General features: G+C 33.2%; 2 protein-coding genes and 1 non-coding gene across 3 annotated transcripts; 2 read left to right on the forward strand and 1 right to left on the reverse strand.

The window, feature by feature from the left end:
- Window positions 1-489: 489 nt before the first annotated feature.
- LOC140043329 (inhibitor of growth protein 4-like) lies at window positions 490-6,878 on the forward strand. The gene is made up of 8 exons (XM_072087830.1): window positions 490-542; window positions 3,985-4,056; window positions 4,215-4,381; window positions 4,687-4,801; window positions 4,996-5,092; window positions 5,205-5,355; window positions 5,560-5,621; window positions 5,988-6,878. Exons 1-8 carry the CDS (start codon window positions 506-508, stop codon window positions 6,025-6,027), a joined length of 741 nt encoding a protein of 246 aa, XP_071943931.1. The 5' UTR covers window positions 490-505; the 3' UTR covers window positions 6,028-6,878.
- A 341-nt stretch (window positions 6,879-7,219) lies between these two features.
- Trnap-ugg (transfer RNA proline (anticodon UGG)) lies at window positions 7,220-7,291 on the reverse strand. Its single transcript has one exon. It is a non-coding gene; the product is annotated as a tRNA-Pro (tRNA).
- Window positions 7,292-7,557: 266 nt separating this feature from the next.
- On the forward strand, window positions 7,558-22,075 carry LOC140044454 (neuralized-like protein 4). Its single transcript, XM_072088972.1, has 27 exons — window positions 7,558-7,869; window positions 8,301-8,649; window positions 8,805-9,121; window positions 9,415-9,526; window positions 9,938-10,026; window positions 10,571-10,844; window positions 11,297-11,477; window positions 11,649-11,797; window positions 12,098-12,216; window positions 12,664-12,826; window positions 13,014-13,280; window positions 13,461-13,539; window positions 13,778-13,947; window positions 14,264-14,368; window positions 14,615-14,754; window positions 15,186-15,395; window positions 15,753-15,851; window positions 16,403-16,537; window positions 16,667-16,831; window positions 17,102-17,260; window positions 18,248-18,427; window positions 18,531-18,603; window positions 18,788-18,889; window positions 19,056-19,200; window positions 19,511-19,626; window positions 20,096-20,237; window positions 20,627-22,075. Exons 1-27 carry the CDS (start codon window positions 7,675-7,677, stop codon window positions 20,829-20,831), a joined length of 4,440 nt encoding a protein of 1,479 aa, XP_071945073.1. The 5' UTR covers window positions 7,558-7,674; the 3' UTR covers window positions 20,832-22,075.
- Window positions 22,076-23,391: the final 1,316 nt, after the last annotated feature.

Raw genomic sequence — 23,391 nt, forward strand, 5'->3', positions numbered from 1 at the left:
CCCAGGGTGGGCTTATACCTGAGTAAGACGATTGTCTTTCTCCTCGTGTGTGTGTCTAAACGCTTTAATTTATATTTGCAGCTCTTGAATTTAATTTAATTTATAAATCTTAATTTAATATTTTTGGACCAAATCATGAAGAAAATGTATGTATCAATGGAAAATAACACATTTTTCTGTTTTATGTGATTTTTGTCACTATTAATTTTTTATTGAAAATAAGTGAATGTTTTGTTTGATTTTAATTTTAACTTGCAGATAAACTTATTTTGTATTATTTAGAATCATTTTCTTATTATAGACAATATTGTATTTTCTGTTTTTTTCTTCGTAAATAAATTACAGTATATGAATAAATATTGAATATTGTTTTCTGTTCAGTGTACACTTTCTCCATTCGCGCCACCAGCAAACTGAGTTGATGAATATGCAACATATGATAATTAGTCGTGCCCTTTGACATCTATGCTCAGTACGCTAAGAAGAAGATACCAAACCTGCAAAGATGGCGATGGCACTTTACCTTGAGCAATACTTAGACAGTAAGAAACATAGCCTAATCAATTTATTAAGCATTTAAAAGATATTAATACTAATTTATAATACTCCTTAATTACTTAGGTGTTTGTCAAATGCATTGTAATTGCCTTTTTGTAATCAAAATATGCTGTTTTTCACTCCGGTTTTGGCTAGGTATCTTTTCACGCCTGACTGAGTTTTCGAAGGCCGCTGTGTGACGTGTGAACGTTTGAATGGTTTCGCGGGTGATTGAAATCCACTTTAGTTTTTGGTCTAGGCTAGGCCTAGCTTGGAGGTCTAGCGTAATATTTGTTCCGCAAACTAGAGCATTATTACAACGTTAACATTTTTGCTGCACTCCCAGAAAAAAAAGGAATTTGCATACCACCATTCCATTTGCCAACAAATAGAATGGTGGTATTTGGGAATTCCATCCCATCCCTCCACGTACCTACCCACGGTCCTAGATAGAGGCCTAGGGTAACTAGAGGCCTAGTATAGGCCTATTAGTATATGTCGTGATAAATAATGACATGCCACTAGCACTATACAGTTAATATATGCCGATGACACAGTCATCACTGGATACATTACTGGCAATGATGAAACAAGCTATAGACAACTAGGATGTGATTTTTATCACTGGTGCTGCAATAACAACCTGAAACTAAACATAAAGAAAACAAAAGAAATGCAAATTGATTTTAGGAAAATTAAAGAACCCTTAGAACCTCTGATTATAAATGAAAATGAGATTGAAGTAGTACTAGTAAATGAGTACAAATATCTGGGTTGTATAATTGACAATAAGCTAAATTGGATAAATAATGTAAATAAAGCCACATGCAAAGCCAACCAAAGGATGTTTATTTTAAGAAAAATGAAGTACCTACAAATTGACAAAACTATACTTAAATTGTTTTATAACTCTGTAATTCTCAGTGTAATACTTTTTTGTAATGTTTGTTTTTATGGTAATACAATGCAAAAAGATAAAATTAAACTTAATCGAATAGGAAATAGAGCAATTAGACTAGTAGGAGAGCACTTACCTGATGTTGAATCCTTGTATAAAGAAAATGTGTTAAAAAAAGTAAAAAGTATCATTGATGATGAAACACATCCTCTTCACAAACAATTTGCTCTCATGAATTCTGGCATAAGACTACGTGCACTTAATACCAAAACAAAACGGTTTAGGTGCTCGTTTGTACCTAATGCTATACACTTATATAACTCCAGAGTACAAAGGTAAAATGTAACCGATAATTTTTATCTAATTTTAACAATTTTTAGCCTCTTAACTTTTTGTGTGTTTTTTTGTAAATTGTATTTTATATTTTTGTATTTTGCCAGTTTTCAAATCACATTTCTGTTTTTTAAATGGACAATAAAGTATATATGACTATGACTACAGTATGACTATGACTATGATAGGCCTACTTGGTATGGTCATAATAAGGTTTATCGGAAATAGCGTGCGCGATACACGCATGCTGGGACGGGTTTGGGAGCTAACGTCCCAAAACAAAACGTCCCAATCCCTTACCATCATTCATGACGTTACTTGTGAAATCAGGCTATTTGCGATAAACCTTATTACGTTTTAATAATAATATTAAATATTATTTAGGCTCTCTTCCTTATTCAAATATTTGTATTTTAATTTTTACGAAAAACAGTGGTAACTGGTAGGTAGGCTCTATCTCATGGTGGCATATTATATATACACCATAATATATATAGCCTAGGCATACAGTGAAAATTATTAGGTTATATGCATTATCATGCATATAACCTCTTGATTCTGTCAAAATCTTTATTTATTTATTCTTTCCTTAGCACTATTTTGTCCGTGAATTATCTTGATATCAGTTTCATCTATCTAAGTCAATTTTTCAGAGTATATTCCTTATGGCCAGGAATCGATGTGGTTATATTTTCACGATGCGTAATCAAAAATTACGCGGTCTACGCAATCACGTTTGTAATCATATCTTCACAAGCATGAATCACAATTAAACAAAATTTGGTACTCATAAATTTCAGGTCATATTTCATCATATGGCAATACAATTACGTGCGTAGCGCATATAACGCTTGCGTACGCGCGCTTAAAATGTTCAAAATTGTCAAAATTTATTTTCGATGAAATTAGAGTACGTTTCAGGCAATTTTAAGCGTTTAAAAAATTGCCATGAGTGCGCAGATTTTTGCACGCGCACTGCGCGTTATACGTTAATGCGCACTCTTTTTGTCCGATTTCGGTTGTACAACCTTTCTTTAATAATATCATCATATTTTATTCACTTTTCAACGCGTAATTGCCTTATACGAGCACGTCAAAAGTGACAGGCTACGCATGTGTAAGTTAACAAAATGGTGAAAATATGCTAAATTTTAAAATTAATATAGATCGTCAGAATGCTCGGGAACACATATTTTTTATTTAATTTTCTTGAAGTGTATGTATCTTATGTATGATTTATTATTAAACTAAGGGAACAAAAGTTGATTAAGCCATAATTAATTGCATATTAAATTAAAAAAAATTCATTTCGACAATCAAACAAATTATGACATTTTCTTAGGCCAAAATAACAAACTTAACATTAACTTTCTTCCTTCAAAAGTTCATATATTAAAGTTAAAAGTATATAGTTTGACAGTGCATCATTTTTGTACATTTTTAGAGATGTCATCATAGTAAAAAATTATAATTCATTGCGGTATGTAATAATCTATCTGCACCAAAGTGGTTACTGCATAGTAAATACACGGAGGAATTTTTCTACAATTTTTAGTCAGTTGTGTATGGCTCGGTGGTGTGTGCTCGTGTCTATGGCACTCAAGGTACCGAGATCGAGTCTCACCTTGGGAAACGAAATAAATTTTTTTTTTTATTATCCGTATTGTTTGTTCAAATTTATTTCTTAGTGTATATATTATACACATGATTTATAATGAAATCTAGATAAAAAATAACTTATGTCTTTATTATTATGTAACAGCAAATGTGGTTTATGACATTATACGCAGAGGGATCTTTGATCGGATTGTGATACCGGCTATTGTATTCGCGTTAGCAAGGTCCTATCATATATTATATATTATTTAAAGAATCTGAGAAAATCAATGAATCAAAATATCTTTTAAAAATAAATTATCTTTATTTTAATTATCAATGCATATAACCTATAATTCGTCATAGTGACGAATTAAATCTAGTTTAGATTTTTAATTCTAATGTAATTTATTTTATTTATACTTTATAGGCTTTAGTTTTCTTTAACTTTTAATACTGTTATTGTTGTATTTTGTGTATTGTATCTGTTCTGAGGGTCCCAAATGATCAACAATTGCTGGATGGATCACCCTCATTAAATATGGTTCAAATAAAAATAAATAAATATAGCTTATTTATGATTATACAGTGCATGTGTTTGTGTGTTTTCCTTTTCACAGGTATTGAGAACCTGCCATTTGAATTACAGAGAAACTTCACTTTAATGCGAGATTTAGACCAGAGATCTCAAGGTATGAATTTTACAGATTTTTATATTATTTCCTTGTAGCAGAAAGTTTGATTATTTAATTACATCACCCTACTTGTACTGTACATACTAACAATTTAAATTATATTTTTCAATCTAACATTTGTTTTAAATTATTTTTATTTTAATTTTTTATTTTAGACTTATCGAAGGAGATTGACGGCATGACAAAAGAGTACATAACATCGGTGAAGTCATTGACACCAACTAAACGCAACGACCTCCTGAATAAGATCGACGATGCATTTTCCAAGAGTCGTGAATTCGGGGATGATAAAGTTCAGCTAGCTATGCAAACCTATGAAATGGTATGAAGTTTATTTTAAAAGATTTAGTTATCATTCCATTTATAATTGCCACACTCAACTTGTAGAATTAAACTTCAGTTCCTGCTGGTAGCTTCTTTCATTTTTCTCCTTGGTAAAGCTCTGTCTACACTGCCAAACTAGTTTGACAAACAATGTGCGATGTGCCCAAATGTGGTAGTGATATTTCCAAATAATATGGTAGTGATATAACATCATCATGTCCATATATGGGCACATCACATTTTTTTTCATATAAAGTTTGATAGTGTAGACAGAGCTTAAGAACAAAACAAATTATCTTTAAGGTGGACAAGCACATTCGGAGGTTAGATTCTGATCTTGCTAGATTTGAAATGGAGTTGAAAGAAAGACAAATGGACCAAACACCTGATCACATTGACAGCTCAGCAGAAAAAAATAGTGAGTTATTAGTTATTATTCTCGTTTCACATACACTGTTTAATTGATAGTGACCTATGACCTAGGCTATACATTAACCCTTCTGCACATTTTATTTGACCTATGACATGTTTACTCTACAAATCCACAGAAATCCTAGCAAATCTTAATGAAAAGTACTTGTTATTTTTATTAAATCTCCTTTTGACTTTCAGAAAAGGGAAGGAAAAAAGAAAAGAAAAAACTGAAAAAAGGTTCAATATCCGATGATGAAATACCAAAAACGTCGCGAAAGAAAATGAAAACACAGCTGTAAGTTTAATATCCAAACAGTTTGTATTTTAATACTAATTCTTACGTCTTTCATCATTACCCCCTCTTATCATGTACAACAGTTTAACCTATGTTTTTGTTTTTCCAACAGAGTTGAAACTGTGACACCAACACTAATTCTTCCATCTGTCATCACCACCCCCTCTGATGTGCTTGACATGCCCGTGGATCCAAATGAACCAACGTATTGTTTGTGTCATCAAGTTTCTTATGGAGAGATGATAGGATGTGATAACCCAGACGTAAGTGCTTGTTTAACATGAATGAATAAATAGTCCCAAAATGTTCAAATTATTTCTAACATTGGAATGTGTTTAATTAACCAACAGACAACACGCCTGAATTGGCAGACATGATGTAACCTTTAGAGAGAAGGCTGTAGGGGTCATCTAAGTAAACAGTGATCGTTGGAATACAAGTGTTAATTGTTATTATTTATTTTTCAGTGTCCGATTGAATGGTTTCATTTTGCCTGTGTTGGATTGACAACAAAGCCAAAAGGAAAATGGTAATTCTTTAAAATAGTTTATAATTAATGTCACTTAATAATATTTAAAATATCTTTACTGAAGATTTTTTTGGTTTATTTATTAGTATACAGTTCAAACACTGTAATTTGCAATTTTGTTTTATTTAAAAAAAATATTGTTGTAAAACATTGCCTGTAAGAGGGAACTTTCCTGTTCGAATGTTTTTGTGCCAAAAAAAAAAAAGAAGAGCAACCAGTATCGTATATTTCTGATGAAAAATAACTGACCCAATTGCTTAGTCCCAACCTCCTTCAGTGCCACGCCTATACCCAATTGCTTTATGCTTATTCCTAACCTTCAGTGCCACGCCTATATCTTTATTTTATTATATTAAATATTGACAGGTTTTGTCCTCGATGTATGCCAGAGAAAAAGAAGAAATAGCATTCAGTGAAAAAGAATCAACAGTGTGTGTGAATAGATGTATAAACAAAATGTGCGATTAGAGGGCTGAACAAATCTTATTCCCATTTCCTGGTTATGTAAAGTATATTTTCTCCTGTGAACAAACACTTTTTGTGATGTCACTGGCTATATTCAATATGTGACTGCTAACTACTCTTTTTGAGAGTTAAACAAAATACATTTTCTGTCATTTTTTTTTTCTGAAGATAAATGGCAAATTACACCTAATATAATTCTGTATAAATAATATAAATAACGAATAATTAAACAGTGAAATGTTACTGCTAACATTTACATTTTATTACTGTTTAATATCTGTCAAATGTATTTAAGGTATTGTTTAAGGAATTCCTTGTCTTGTAATGTCATAAAGTAAAATAAAATCGTATTTAAAAGTATTTCTATAACTAGCTGCTGCTGCTCCTATCACTTTCATAATCTTAGATGTGCCACTGTTAGTAAATACTGTATCATGTGTTTTACCACACTAACTGACAGGGGTGTAAACTCCCTCTACATTTTAGGAAATTCAGGAATATTCCGATGGGTACTTATATTGGCGGTCACCTCTCTGTTCCTAAATGTCACCAAATGTATTTGAAGGAGGTGGGCACTGCTACTGCTTGTACCCACGTCCGTATGTTGTGAGGGCGCTGCTTGTACCCCTGTCCGTATGTTGTGAAGGCGCTGCTTGTACCCCTATCAGTATTGTGAGGGCGCTGCTTGTACCCTGTCCGTATGTTGTTTATAGTGCAAACTTTCAAATTACTTTTGTACATCGTAAATAATTAATATGCTTTTATTTAATATAGAGCAAGTTAAATGTAAATAAAGGTTTTAGTATTGAAACATTGAAGATGGTTGTTTTATTTTTTAATAACAATATTTTTTTATAATTTTTGTTGTTGATGCCATTTTACTGTCAACTTGGTACTCTGTATTTCAATTTGACCTAAAATTTAAATTTGGAAATTGTTTTTTTTTAAACAAAATGCAATTTATAGCAAAAACAAATTTCAATTTTGTCTTTTTATAAATGAAAACATCTTTTTTTGACCAACGTGATTAACTTTATTAAAACTTTAAGCAATACGATAAATAAAGCAATAAATTTTAAAATAAACTGTCTTCCTTCTTGATCACATTACAAAAAAAAGAAAAAAAAACAACGGGGCTCGTCCGGGAATTGAACCCGGGGCCTCTCGCACCCAAAGCGAGAATCATGCCACTAGACCAACGAGCCGATATGAGTGTAGAACTGAAATTTACAATCTTGTTTGAGATAAAAATTTAAAATTTGTGATAACGATAAAATTATGAATAATTTGAATATATCATGTCTTTATTGCTTTTAATCTAATATTTTATGTTCAAATAGTGTTTAATTTTGTGTTTTAATTGTAGAAATTGTATTTCAGATAACATAAACGACTGGTAAGAGTCTAATTAAAATACTTCTTATTTTCTTTTGTTGTTCATTGAAGAAGGTAATACTGTAGGTGGCGCGCTTCAATAAACAAGAAAGAAAAACATGAACCTCTTTTCTGGTGGGGCTAGGCCAGGCCAACTAGGCTAGTAAATTGCCAATTATAAAAGTAAATTGCAGTATATTGTCTATTTTTACAAATGGCGACAACTGGAGGAAGGTCTAGAAGTAAAAAACCAAAATTTCATAGACGATGTGGTTCTTTAATTATTCTAGAAAATGACAGAAGGACAGCTCGGAGAAACCTGCCTTCTGCTGAGTTTGACAATGGACTCGTTTTGAGTTGTGAGCCTCTTGAAGACGATCAAATATTCGAAATAAAAATCGACAAGAAGGTCAGAAGATAAACATCCCTTAGTATTCTTATTTTCTGCTTGCCTTAGGACCTATAGCCTTTACATAGTTAGTCTAGACCTTGAGTAGTAGGCCTAGTAATACTGTATGACAACTAAATATAAAACAAGAAGAATACACCAGCCAGGCCAGGTCCAGTGAGTGACAGTGGAGTGTGGCAAGCCATTCTTCGAATCACAATCAAAATATTTTTTCTGTCCTGTTCTGTTTGTGTAAATAGTAGGTAGCCACTTTATCATGCATCATGGCTAAATAAGAGAAATGTAAATTTATCAAAGTAATGATTTTTCACCTTGCGACACATAATAATAAAAATGTGCACACTTAACTAGAACTGAACTAAATTTCAAATATGTCATTGTTTATGTTTATAATTATGTTAATATTTATCATTATTTATTTTTCGGTTTAGGTACATTCATGGAGTGGCTCTATTGAAGTTGGCATAACAAGCTGCGATGTGTCCAACATGGCCTTACCAAGTAGCGCCACAGAGCTTCACAATGGTTGCTGGATCCTAAATGGTTGTAGCGTGCTACATAATGGGGCATCCATTCGTGATGACTACGCTTGTGACCTTGAACTCTGCGACGAAGGCGATGTGATTGGTGTTCAGCGACGTGCTAACGGGGAATTGCACATTTATTTAAACGATAACGACCAGGGAGTGGCCGCTACAGGGATTCCAACTGATAGACCGATACATGCGGTTATTGATTTGTACGGCAAGTGCGCCCAGATTAGTGCTGTAGATAGAAATTGTAAGCAAAATCTTCCTATTTTGATTGGAATTTTTTATTATTATGTTTAAACTTAATACTGCTACCACTTACATTCTCTACTTTTCTGTGCCTTTAAAGTGTTTTCTTTATTTCTACTACAAAATATAATACATAGTGTAAAATCAATTTTTTAGGTACACCAACAATGGAAAACAACCCAGTTATACCATTGCCAATTCTAGATAACAATATAGACAACAACTCATTGCTAGTAAGCGCACTAGCAGCCACTTTTAATGACAATTGCTCCGTTAATGGCGCAGATGCTTCGGTTAATTACAATGACAACAATACTGCCAGCTCAGATGACCTCTGTTTCCATACGAAGCATGGAACGTTGATTAAGTTGAGTAACAGTAGGAGAACGGCCGAACGAATGCATGCAATGGACGAGTTTAATAACGGGATTGTTATGACCAATCGACCTCTTCAAAATGATGAATATTTTCAAGTAAGTAAAGTGATGTTGTAAGTCATCTGAAAATGAAAGTAGTGGTAACAGAGTAGTGCAACATCTTTTGTGTACTCTACTCATTGTGATTGTGAAATTGCGGTTGTTGCAGGAGCTATCACAACATACAGTTTGTTTCTCCTCTACTTTAGTGTTTATTGCTGGCACAGTGCAATTAAAAATATTTTTAATGAACAGTAAATAATAATGGTGTAATGTAAATAACATTATATTTGAAATAATATTTATATTTTTGTAATTATTGTTATTTTCTATTATTTGTATCATCACAGATTCGACTTGATAAATTAATAGATAAGTGGTCAGGATCTATTGAGATTGGAATCACAACGCACAATCCTGACAACATAGACTTCCCAGCCACGATGACTAACTTACGATCTGGTAAGATGTCTTAAGCTCTGTCTACACTATCAAACTTTATGTGACAAAAAAATGTGATGTGCCTATATAATGGACATGATGATGTCATATCACTACTATATTTGGGAACATAACTACCATATTTGTGCACATCACACTTTTGATAATGATAGTGTAGACAGAGTTTTATAGAGTATTCATTTCAGAGTTCCACATTAACTACAGGAGTGCAACAATATTACTCTAGACGAATTAAAGTGATCCTGATAATGTGCAAGGCAGCGAGGCAATATCTAACAGAGGCATCGTTTTATCATTTCTTAAAGTGCGAGACATGCAAGGCATATTTTTTTTAATTTCCCAAAAGCGTGAGGCATATAACATTCATTCTCTACATTGTTTTTTAACTTTAGTTGACTTCTTTTCTTGTAGGTACGACAATGATGAGTGGCTGTGGTATTCTGACAAATGGTAAAGGAACGCGCAGGGAATATGGTCAATTCAACCTAGATGAATTGCAAGTAAGATTTTATACAACATGATTTATTAGCATATGATGGGTATTAGTATACAAATAATGAATGTTTATGAATGGAATGGTACAAATAATGAATGTTTATGAATGCAATGGTACAAATAATGAATGTTTATTAATGGAATGGTACAAATAATGAATGTTTGTGAATGGAATGGTACAAATAACTTGAAGATGAAAATAATCAAATCATCAAATACAAGTATTTGTTCTATTGCACAAATTTGGGTGGGTGTCAAAGGTCAAAGGTTAGTGGGTAAAAACTTTGAGGTACACAGAGGTTTCATAGGTGAATAATATGTTGTAATAGGCTGGGTGGAATACCTTAAGGCAACCCTTAAATTTATGTGACAAAAAAAATGTGCCCATATATGGACATAATGATGTCCTATCTATATATATTTGGGAATATCACTACCATATTTGGGCACATCATACTTACATCACAGTACAATTTGATCCATGATTTTGTTTGTAATTCATTGCTTTTGTTGATATGTGATATTATGATTTGTTGATTATTCTTATAGAAAGGAGATATAATAGCAGTAATGAAGAAATCAAATGGAGATCTTCACTTCTACATCAACAACGTTGACCAGGGTCTGGCTGCGTCCAGCATGCCCGCGGATGTATACGGTGTCGTTGACCTTTACGGGATGGCCGTCAGAGTAACTATCGTACCGTTGGCACAAGATCCAAACGTTCCAAACATGCTTGGGATTGATTACCTGGATCGGCGATTAGCTCATCTCAATTTGCTACGTGCTTTAGCCATTAGACAGTTTCCTAACATGTATAATGGTAATTATTTTAAGATCAAGCTTTTAAACCTTTTATGAAACTTTCAAGATGTATCTCCTCCCCCCCCCCTCCCCTCCCAAAAAAAAAAATATGAAGATTGATAAAATCGGATTTTATAGTTTTATTAAAGTTAATCACTTCTATAAAAAAAAATTTTAAAAATGTAAGATGGTTATTAAAATAAACGGTTAAATTCAATTTTTTTTTTCTTTAAATAACATTTTTTTCAGGTAAGTACATTTTTTTTAACCAATTTTTGGTCAAAGTGAATAACTATTATGGGACATTCAATTTATATATTAAAAACAAATATGTCTTTTTAAAAATTGTTTTCAGGGGGACAATTTTTAAGGTATAAATTTTGAATATTCAAATTATTATGAACATTGTTGTACTTTGACCAGATATCCAGACTTTTGTACATTCTTATTACAGTTTTCATTTCTATTTAGAAATCACAGAAGAGTTGGATTTTCCCCCTGAACCTTCTCAGAACTTGTCGGTAGAAAGTGTGCCGGAACTTGGAACATTAACGTCCGTGCCAGCCCCTCCCAACGAGCCTTTAAGATTCTACCCTAGATGCGGGGCACATGCTGAAGTGATTAATTCAGGGAAAACAGCACTCAGACCAGAGTGAGTTTGGAATAAAGTTAAATTAGTTTACACTTAATATTCAAATATAGTTGGTTTCCAAATATGAGAAGTGGTATATTCTAACATAATATTAGGTGCTAAATTCTACACATTAAAGTAAATATTACTGAAAAGGCAATCTTCATATCACAGGTATTATATTTTTTTCAGTGCTCTTGGAGATTTCAACAATGGTGTTGTCATTAGCAATCGTCATATTAAATCCAGTGAACTGTTTGAAATTAGAATTGATAAAGTTGTTGATAAATGGGCAGGATCAATAGAGATAGGAGTCACTACCCACTCACCGTTTGAACTAGGTAACATTTGCCGCTATTTTCACAAAATCTTAAAACTTTCTGTTATTCATTTGGTGTAAATATTACATCATATATCAACTACTGTATTTAGACATTGTAATTTGCACGATAATTTTCCACAAAGGTTAAAGATTAAGTTTAATTTATAGTACAATCCTCCGGATTCTAGATCCAAATTCTGTATGATACCAGCTATTTTTAAAATTTTATTTTTGAAATAAATCTTTCCACTTCCAAAAAACTTTGTGGTAATTCATATATTAGGGAAAAAAATGTTTAAAACTACAAACTCATTTGTAGATTTTCCTACGACAATGACAAATGTGAGGAGTGGGACGTGGATGATGACGGGTACGGGAGTGATGCATAATGGTACGACAATCATGGACAACTATGGATACAACTTAGATCGTTTAAAGGTATGTTCTTCTTGCGTCTTGTCTTATTGTCATTTCCAGGTCTATCTGCCTATTATCTACTGTAATGTAAATCTCTGCATGAATCCTATTTTATCTTTCTCTGCATATCTATTTTTTTCCTTCAATTTTACAGTTAAAAGTACGTACATACTAGGATCATTACAAATGTTTTTGCACAACAAAAGTGTAAAGCCTTGTCAAACTTTATGTGACAAAAAAATGTGATGTGCCCATATATGGACATGATGTCATATCACTACCATGTTTGGATATATCAGTACCATATTTGGGCACACCACACTTTTCTTGTCAAACTAGTTTGATAGTGTAAATGGAGCTTTATACAATTTTATCTATGCATTTTTCTATAATAGACAGTATTGCAATGTTTATTTTACTCGTTTATTCTATATTCTTGTTCTTGTGTCATTTCTTTCATGGTCGCAGGAGGGTGATCGTATTGGTGTGATGCGTAAAGAAAATGGCAACCTCAACTTTTTTATCAACGGTGAGGATCAGGGTATGGCCGTCCCAAACGTACCTCCAAAAGTGTTTGCTGTTGTTGACTTATATGGACAAGCTGCCCAGGCAACAATACTGGACCAATCAGGTTAATTTGTTTTCACTCATTTGAATTTACTGTAGTTTCTAAATGTTATGTTTAGGATAGAAATTTAAATTGTGTTATTTTCTTTTGCCTTTGGAATAAACATATGGCATACATAAGTAGCAATAAGAAATTCACCAACCATTTATGCTTACAAGCCTAACATTCTTATTATTTTTCGTCTTCTTAGACAATGGTGAATCTACAGTTCAAGTAGACAATGCAACTGTTAACAAAGTACACTCAGAAATTGACATGAACTCTGACCTCCGATTCCACCATCTTCATGGTCGTAATGTCCGTATCTTAAGCCAGGGTCAGTCGGCAATGCGTCCAAACGCTCGTGGAGAATTTAATGACGCCGTTATTATGAGCAATCGTCCGTTGAGGGATGATGAACTTTTTGAGATAAGAATTGAAGAAATGGTTGACAGATGGTCTGGGTCAATAGAAGCAGGTAGGTCATAGGTCATAGGTTAAAAGTAACAGTCATCTATATGAGTGAAAGCAATAACATACTACACTTAATCCAGGTATAAGCCCACTCCCTCAGTGGGATTATATTCAAAACCAGTATGTAGTTGTTTTCAAATTAATGTAACCAAATATGTAAATTTAAATTTGCATTTTTGTTTAGGTGTGACGGTTATTCCCCCAGAAGAAATGTCATTTCCAGGAACAATGACGGATTTGGACCATGACACCTGGATGTTAAGGTCGGTGTAAAAGCTAAACACTATTGCACTTTTCTAAAGAAACGTTATGATTCTTTAATTGTTTTTTACTAAAATTCTTGATATTAACTCCTGTATGTGATAGGTGGTGGTGTTTTTTTCCCATTATTATTTTAATGTCTATTGATGCAGTCTTGGAATATGAATAATATCTACTGTAAGGCGGCATCCTGTGATTGGCATAGCCACAAATAAAAATTATAATTTGATTTTGATTTAGTGGTTCTTCTGTTCTCACAAATGGGAACACTATAAAAAATGGTTATGCCATGGACCTAGATGTCTTAGAGGTCACTCAGAAGGTCGGCATTATGAGGAAGGCAGATGGCACACTTCACTTCTACTATAATGGTGTTGACCAGGGCGTGGCCTGCTCCAACGTCAATCCTAGTAAGTTTAGTAATATGTACTAAGTACTTAAATAGTGTATTACACTTCATTTCTACTATAATGGTGTTGACCAGGGCGTGGCCTGCTCCAACGTCAATCCTAGTAAGTTTAGTAATACTGAGTACTTAAAATAGTGTAATACACTTCACTTCTACTATAATGGTGTTGACCAGGGCGTGGTCTGCTCCACCGTCAGTCCTAGTGAGTACTTAAAATAGTTACATTTTCATGGGGCTTACTTTCAACCAATGCATTCTTATTATACAATATTATAAATAATAAAGTTGAATAATAAATTTTGTACATTTTTTCTTAGATGTATATGCTATTATTGATTTGTATGGACAGTGTTCCCGTGTTTCTCTTGCGCATTCTGTCGTGGAAAGCAAAGCTTCAAACAATGGAAGTTCAGTGCAATTTAGTGAGTTCTTTCTTTCTTTTATTGATTAAGACAAAAAAAAACTGAGATTAAAAACAGGAATACAATTATGAATCATTTTAGTAAAACAAAAAGCAACATTGGTTGTTTGAAAGCTTTTAAAAGAATGAAGATTATACAAATGATTTACCATTCACTTCATAAGGTCTTTGACCTCCGATCACATTCTCTACACAATTTGTTTACAATGTTGTAATTTTTAGTTTTTAATGTTACCATTTTTTTCAGGAATGAAACATTTTTTTAGTGAATGTTGCGGTAAGAATATTACGATAAAGAATTTGGGAAGTACAGCATGTCGCCAGAAAGGTTGTTTGGATTCAATTTTGTTTAGTTCTAAGCCGTTGAAAGTTGGTGAAACTTTTGAGGTATTTCTGAATTATTCTAAGATTCAATGTATTAGATGTACTGTAAACCTTAAGCTCTGTCTACACAATCAAGAAGAGTGTCATGTGCCCAAATATGGTAGTGATGCCCAATTATGGTAGTGATATGACATCATCATGTGCATATATGGGCACATCACATTTGATAGTGTAGACAGAGCAAAGTTATGAGAATATCTCATTGCAAAAATAGATTGCTTGTGTTGAAATTTAACCGTTTGTTAAGCTCTGTCCACACTATCAAATTTTGTGACCAAAAAAATGAGATGTGTCCATATATGCACATATGATGTCATATCACTGCCATATTTGGGTACATCACACTTTTTGTCAAACGAGTTTGATAGTGTAGAGAGAGCTGTACTCAGTCAATTTCTCGTCCTTTTTCTACTAATCCTAATTCTTTTCCTAAGGTTGAGGTTGAAAGTGTTGATCAGAAGTGGTCAGGTTGTCTTGTTATTGGTTTAACATCATTTCTTCCTGAGACGCCGCCATCTCACATTTTACCAAGCTTTGCAGTTGACATGAAGTCAAGTGTCACTTGGTTACTACAGGCAACAGATGTCAAAAGGAATGGAGTGGTTGTCAAGGAAAACTACACAGGATCTGTCATGAGACTAGAGGTAAGAGAAATGAAGTCTGTTTAATTTTCTTTTCTGTCATCAAATCTAGACAGCTAAACAAAATTACAAATTAAATTGTTATTTATATATTTATTATTATTTATTTCATCTGGAAATCAACTGAAAATAAATTGTTATTTATGAGCTTCCAATGCAAGAAACATGCTTCAATAGCACAATAGCAAAGCAAAAATAATAACTGCTAAATTGTAGCTGTTTAATTTTCTTTCTGTCGTCAAAGAACAAATACAGTTTAACCAAATGGCAGCATTGCTATTGAAAATAAACAGTAAATTGCTATTTTGTTTATCTGTTACTATATACAGTAGTTTTATATTGTTTACCTTTCTCTTGTAGGTTGGCAATACAATTGGTGTTCAGAGACAAGCTGACAATAGTATGCATATTATTATTAATGGTGAAGATGCTGGTGTTGCTGCTACCAATATACCCAAGGTGACTGGTTCAAATTATTCTGTATTCACCATTTTCTTTTAGCTAATTTTAGTAGAAGTATTCTCTTCTGTTGTGGTGATTTGAGGTTGATGTTATTAGATATTGAAACAGTAAACAGTGGTAGTGAACAAAATGTAGTTACTGTACTGCAGTATGTAGTTACTGTACTGCAGTATGTAGTTACTGTACTGCAGTATGTAGTTACTGTACTGTAGTATGTAGTTACTGTACTGCAGTATGTAGTTACTGTACTGTAGTTACTGTACTGCAGTATGTAGTTACTGTACTGCAGTATGTAGTTACTGTACTGCAGTATGTAATTACTGTACTGCAGTATGTAGTTACTGTACTGCAGTATGTAGTTACTGTACTGCAGTATGTAGTTACTGTACTGCAGTATGTAGTTACTGTACTGCAATATGTAGTTACAGTACTGCAGTATGTATTTACTGTACTGCAGTATTTAGTTGCTGTACTGCAGTATGTAGTTACTATACTGCAGTAGGATAGTTTTGAAAACCCATAACAAATATTGTTTTGTATGGTTTTAGGAGGATGTTTATGCAATAATTGACCTCTGTGGGTCAGTAGAAAGTGTAACTGCTGTTAGCAAAGAACCAGACATTGGCGAAATAATTAGAGCACCCTCAATCTCATCCTGTAGTGAAGCAAGCTCAGATAGAGAGGTATTTTATATTTAAATGTTACCATTTTTTGTCCAATATATATTTATTTATAAATTGTATTATTAAGAAGAATGATTTGGAAGAATCAAATAATTGTTGTGGATTATAAAATTCTTCATTTTTTTGTAGGAAGAATCTGTGGCCTCCCAAACCTACTACTCAACAGAATTCCATCAAAATCATGGTAAAAATATTAGTCTTTCATGTGGGAATGTTACGGCAAGACGGACTGGGAGTTACAATCAAGGAATCACGATATCACGGCATCCTTTGGCACGGCAACAGAAGTTTGAGGTTGGTGAACCACTAGTTTCTCTATTAGGTCATTTTAGCATTTAGAAGGCTTACGGTGGAGCGCACGTTCACCAGAATCATTGCCATTCGGCATCATTCATTGTTAGCATAGCAACCTAGGGTTAAAGGCAAGCCTGTTCGCCAGAAACATTGCCATCCGGCATCATTATTTCTTTTTTCTAATTTTCAAATTTCTAGGGCGAAATAAAATAATGAAAATAAAAATAATCACAGTTCATATAAATAAATTGTTCTTTTTTTTATGTTAAGGTCAAGTTAGAAAGGCTCTGTTCTCGCTGGACATCTTCTATACAGATTGGAGTCATAGGTCAGTCACCTGAGAAGTTTATATTTCCTGTGTCTGGAACATCAATAAAAAAGAATGTGTGGATAATATCAGGTGACTCCTTATTCCATAACACAATAAAGGTAAATACAAGGATGATTTCTATAAACCCATGTGCTATAGCTAAACCCATGTGCTATAGCTAAAGCCATGTGCTATAGCTAAAGCCATGTGCTATAGCTAAAATAGCTAAACCCATGTGCTATAGCTAAACCCATGTGCTATAGCTAAACCCATGTGCTATAGCTAAAGCCATGTGCTATAGCTAAACCCATGTGCTATAGCTAAACCCATGTGCTATAGCTAAACCCATGTGCTATAGCTAAACCCATGTGCTATAGCTTATAGTAGTCATAAGTGTACTATTCATTTTTTGCAATTTGTATTTGTAATAATTGTTTATACCGAGTGACCTCTTCAGTCAAAGACTGGTCTTCCAGAGGGCCCAGTTATGATACAATGCAATTAACTAGAATACTATCTAACCTAGACTATACCATTGTTTCAATAGGTGTGAGATAATATATAGGTGTTAACAACCTACAGTAGACTTTGATCATTGTTAAAACATATATTACCACTTAATATGGGTGTCCCCTGAGTAGAGGTTCTACCATTAGTTAAAAGACTGTACTATCTAACATTAAACCTTGTTAGGTACAAGACAAGATAGGTCCTGATTTAAACAAGTACTATCTAACATTAAACCTTGTTAGGTACAAGACAAGATAGGTCCTGATTTAAACAAGTACTATCTAACATTAAACCTTGTTAGGTACAAGACAAGATAGGTCCTGATTTAAACAAGTACTATCTAACATTAAACCTTGTTAGGTACAAGACAAGATAGGTCCTGATTTAAACAAGTACTATCTAACATTAAACCTTGTTAGGTACAAGACAAGATAGGTCCTGATTTAAACAAGTACTATCTAACATTAAACCTTGTTAGGTACAAGACAAGATAGGTCCTGATTTAAACAAGTACTATCTAACATTAAACCTTGTTAGGTACAAGACAAGATAGGTCCTGATTTAAACAAGTACTATCTAACATTAAACCTTGTTAGGTACAAGACAAGATAGGTCCTGATTTAAACAAGCTACAGACAGGCTGTACAGTGGGCATTCTGATAGATGACAAAAGTTGTCTTCACCTGTTGGTAAATGGAATAGACCATGGCATTGTGGCAGAAGATATTCCACATCACTGTCATGCGGTCGTTGACCTTTACGGACAGTGTGAACAAGTGAGTTTTAGATTATTTGTTGATAAATAAATATAATTTACTGTGAATTTTGAAGAAAACAATTTTTTAGTTTGAAGTCTAATAACCCAAATATTATTTGTAGGTTTCGATAATTGGAGGTGATCTTGCAAGTGGTGGAATACCTGAGGAAAGAGAGAAAGCTGATTTTGAAAATGGTTAGTTTGTTTATCATTATTATTTATACAAAACAAAACAAGACAAGAAAATATTATTAGTTGGGAAAGATATTAAAATCTCTAATATAATTTTGACTTAGGTTTAGTTATCTTCAGTAATTTTGGTCCATAATTAGAAACATCATTTTCTTTGGATTTAAAAGCCATTTTGTTTTATTTGTAGGTTTGAAAGAGAATTGTCGTCTACCGTCTGAGTTGAGTTTGACACCTCGGTGCGAATATCAGGAAATGTGTCGGAGGTTTCAAACCATGCTAGCCCTACCACGTACGTTTATGTCAAACATTTAATTTTTTTTTCTGTATTTAAAAATAAATTAAAACATTCAATATCTACATATGGGATCCTCTTCTATGTCATAGATCTGGGGGTCAAAAACAATAAAAAAAAAAAACAATTTTCAAAATTATTTCTGTTCAACAAATTTTTTCAGGTGGATATTTTGAAGTTAATCCTAAATACAATAAATGTTATTGTGATTCTTGCTACAAACACCGAGGCGATGAAGCATACAATTCGCATGGAGAACCACCAAAGGAATACGCACGACCTTTAGGATGGTGTAAATTTGCTCTCAGGTAAGTTACAAAAACAATTATTGATTGTTGCAAATAGCCATCATGCGACCTGTGGCTTACTCAAACCTTAAGCATGGTTCCCACTAATCATGTAACATAACACAACCTACAACAACGTAAGAAAATGCTCTTCCAATAATTGTGTTTGCCAGAGTAAAATCAAACCTGCGATGTTTGCAGCACTGTTGCATCATCGGTTCCCACTTGTGATTACGCAATACAGCACTTTGCGTCGATACGTCGCTGCGTTGTGTTCTAGTGGGAACCTCTAGACCATCTTGATATTACTGTTTTTTTTTCTTCACTTAAGGCTGCCACCTAGAGTTGACACACAGCGTTTATTTGAGAACTGTCACGTCGCATATCATACAACTGATATAAACACAGTCAGGAAAGTCTTAGATTCAGGATCTCTATTATGTAAAGGTAAGGTGGCTTAATTCTTGCACTTTTACACCAGTGTTTGTAATGAACTGAAGTTTAGTAATTAAGATAAGGCATGTTAGCTTAAAGTTCTCTGCATAGCACAAATCTTAAAATATGCATATTTTAAAAATAAAGAGGAATTGATGTATTTACTGATGGCAACACCTAATATAATGCTGATCTTGTTGGGGAATGACAAATCTTGCTGCAACTATTGCCACATACCTATCCTTTACTATGATGGTTGCTATGCTCTTTAGATTAAAGTTCTGATGAGTGAGCATTGTAAATGTTGACACACAATTGATAACTGTCTTATACCCCTATCACAACGATCAACAAAACTACACACAACGCGGCGTCAGTCCAGCGTTTGTGTCGTGTACACCCAAGTTTTGCATGGCAATGTGAAAGGTTTCTTAGAACAGATTCGCTTGATGTAAATCTTTTTTTTATGTTTCTATTCAAGGTGACTCGATGATTGGTGGAATATTAAGTAAAGAAATGTTATCAAGTGAAAGGTTAAAGTTCAAAGATACAACGATAGATCAGATATTGCTCTCTCCAAGCATGAAATATTGTGTTAGTCATGGTAATATTAGGAGGATGGAGTAAGTATTACTTATGAATAAAAAGAGATGTGTGACACTCTATTAAAGAGATGTGTGCTACCCCCTCGTGCTTATGTACTGTCTCTCTCTACCCTTATGCAGCAGGGGCAGCCTTGAGTGCAATGCCATTAAATATCATATTTCAGTAACTATGCTATACCTATACTATTGTAGTCATCACATGACTTGAATAAGGGCTAATTTAGTCTGTATACAATCCTGTCTCCCATCACCAGATGACCTGAAAAATCCTAAAACCATGGTCCCAAATGTTTTAAATTCGAAAAACTTTCCACAAACTTTTTGAGCAATCCAAAAGTTGTTTAGTTTTGAGACAATTTTTTTCTATCTTGTATCTCAGTTTTTCTTTCTTGTTAATGTTTTCACAGGTATCAGGATGTCATCAGTGGCACAACACAGTATTCACAAGTCGCATTTCAAGTTCGTGTTCAGCCAGACAGCTACGATGTCGGCCCAGAACGAATTGGCGCAAATCAACAGATAGACGCACATTTTGACAACAAAGAAATACAATGGATTTGCAAAGAGAAGTCTGTTGTTGTTCCATATGCATTATTGATTAAGATTGATTGATTGATTATTATTTATTGGTATCGATTGATAGTTTAATTGGTCAGTCTAAACAATGACCAATAAAGATAGAATATATTTAAACTATTGAAATTATAAATTAAACGCCATAATAAGTCTAAACTCATAGGTGCTGGCGAAAAATAAAATCCATTTTGAAAAAAAAATTTAAATAAATTACAGCGCAATGTGTTATTTTAATTTTGGAAAATTCTGCCCTGTTGCAAAATTTCTACCCTGTTACAATTAAAATATTTCTGCCCTGTTCCAATATTTCTGCCATGTTCCAATATTTCTGCCCTGTTCCAATATTTCTGCCATGTTCCAATATTTCTGCCCTGTTCCAATATTTCTGCCACGTTCCAATATTTCACCTATGAACTCTTAATCATGGAAAGATTTTTTATAATAAAAGTAAAAGATAAATTGTGGCGTAATTAATGTTACCTTGTCTTTCTGTTTTAAACAACTATTTGTTTGTGTGTGTGATGCCAGATCACAGATCTGTTTAACAGTCTTCTACAAAGTTATTTAAAACATGTTTTTTGCTCTGTCTACACTATCAAACTAGTTTGACAAAGTGTTATGTGCCCATATATGATAGGGATATGCCCAAATATGGTAGTGGTATGACATCATCATGTCTATATATGGGCATATCATATTTTTGTCACAAAGTTTGATAGTGTAGACAGAGTAGCTGCCTTGAGTCTTTTAAAGAAGCATTAAGTTAATTGTTGACGATTACTATTATTAAAACCATTCTTGCTTTAACTTCTATGTAATCATGTAATTAATGAACAATGTATTGTTTTCTAAATCAATCATACTAGAAAGTAATTTTAAACAAATTTTTAAGTCAAGTAAAATCAAACAAGCAATTAGTTTAGTAAACGATATGTACCAAATTGGTAGCATAGATCAGTCTCATACTATCTAAAGATATGTACCAAATTGGTAGCATAGTCTCATACTATCTAAAGATATGTACCAAATTGGTAGCATATAGTCTCATACTACCCAGTATTAAGTATGACACTACAGTATTATTGATCTTACAAAGCTACTCATTTCTATGCTTTAGCTCATAGCTCTTCAATTTTTCATTACTATGTCAGGTATTGAATGAATATTTTTGTCATTTTCCTGGGAGCATATTTATAATAACACATAGTCTGTCAAAATGAGGCAAGTGCTGTGTAATTTATAAAAATACAATGTTAATATTGAAATGTATATGTATTAATTAAATGGTCTATGGTTACTATGGTTACTGATTGCAAATCGTGTTTAATTTTGGTGCGTGCGATGTGAGTGTGGTTCTGTCAAAAAGTCATGCAACTTCAGCTATTTTTTTAACAAGATATTTTTTTTTCTACTTGAAAAAGCTGGAATGATCATTTACAATACTCTCTACTAGGCTACGTAAACCCCTACTATTTACCTCCATGGTGAAGCAAGAATCACAAGATATTACATTATTATACTATACACAGTATACTGTAATTACATATACTAGAGGGTGAGCTCGCTTCGCTCGCTCCCCTTCTAGGAAGTGTAGACGATGGTTCTCGGAATGATAAAAATGTTCTCCTTGTACGTTTTCTGTCGGTTACCATTATTGAAAATGCTTGACATTCGTAAAACAAAACTAAACTACTCTGTTTCACAGTGTTTTAGATGATTAATAACATTTTAAAGTACAGTGTTTGTTTGGTAGGGCCCTTTGGGGAGGCGGAGTTCATTTGAGGGGGGTGCTTATTCGATGGATATGTTAATTTGTTTAGTTTTAATAATATGGTAACATTTATAATCAAATGAAATCCTCTAATAGATATGAAAAGTGGTAAAAAAGAATAACAAATGCTTGGTAAATTGTAGATAAGAGTGCGATGAATTCTACTATAAATAGTATAAAATGATTATTATTCAAAGTGATGTTTTATTGGAGAGGCGTTTATTCAAATAAATACCGTCCTAATAATTATTAATACATTATTTAATTTAAACATCTTTTGAAACTACCGTGCCGTGATAGAGTGGGCCAAGAAAGAAGACATTACGGCTTGCAACATGGGCAGACATCTCGCTCATAACGGGACACAGCCTGCCAGCTTATTCAATCAACTATCGGGATTTCACTCGATTTTAAACAAAATGTCTTATCATCAAATCTCCCTATGTAATTTTATAATTAATACTATTTCCTACAATATATTCCGATTCTTTATGGCCTATATTCAATTTGATCTTTATTAATTTGCAGTATAATTTTTATTTTTTAACTACTGTTACTCTTTATCTTCCTAAGATAGAAATATGGAACAATAGCGTCGATGTGAAAACTAATGTTATCAAATCTACGTTTCGCGGTACATCTGTGATAGGTAGGTATCCAAGGCGGAGATTTGTACCGAAGTTTTTGCATTGTGCTCGCCTATGTCAGAATTAACCATAATTTATAATAGATTCAAAACTTGCAACAAACATTATACAATAATAATAATAAACAAAATATGGATACCTACCTTATCTATCACAGATGTACCGCGAAACGTAGATT

This window comes from Antedon mediterranea, chromosome 3 (genome assembly GCF_964355755.1).
Source record: "Antedon mediterranea chromosome 3, ecAntMedi1.1, whole genome shotgun sequence".
Taxonomy (NCBI): Eukaryota; Metazoa; Echinodermata; class Crinoidea; order Comatulida; family Antedonidae; genus Antedon; species Antedon mediterranea.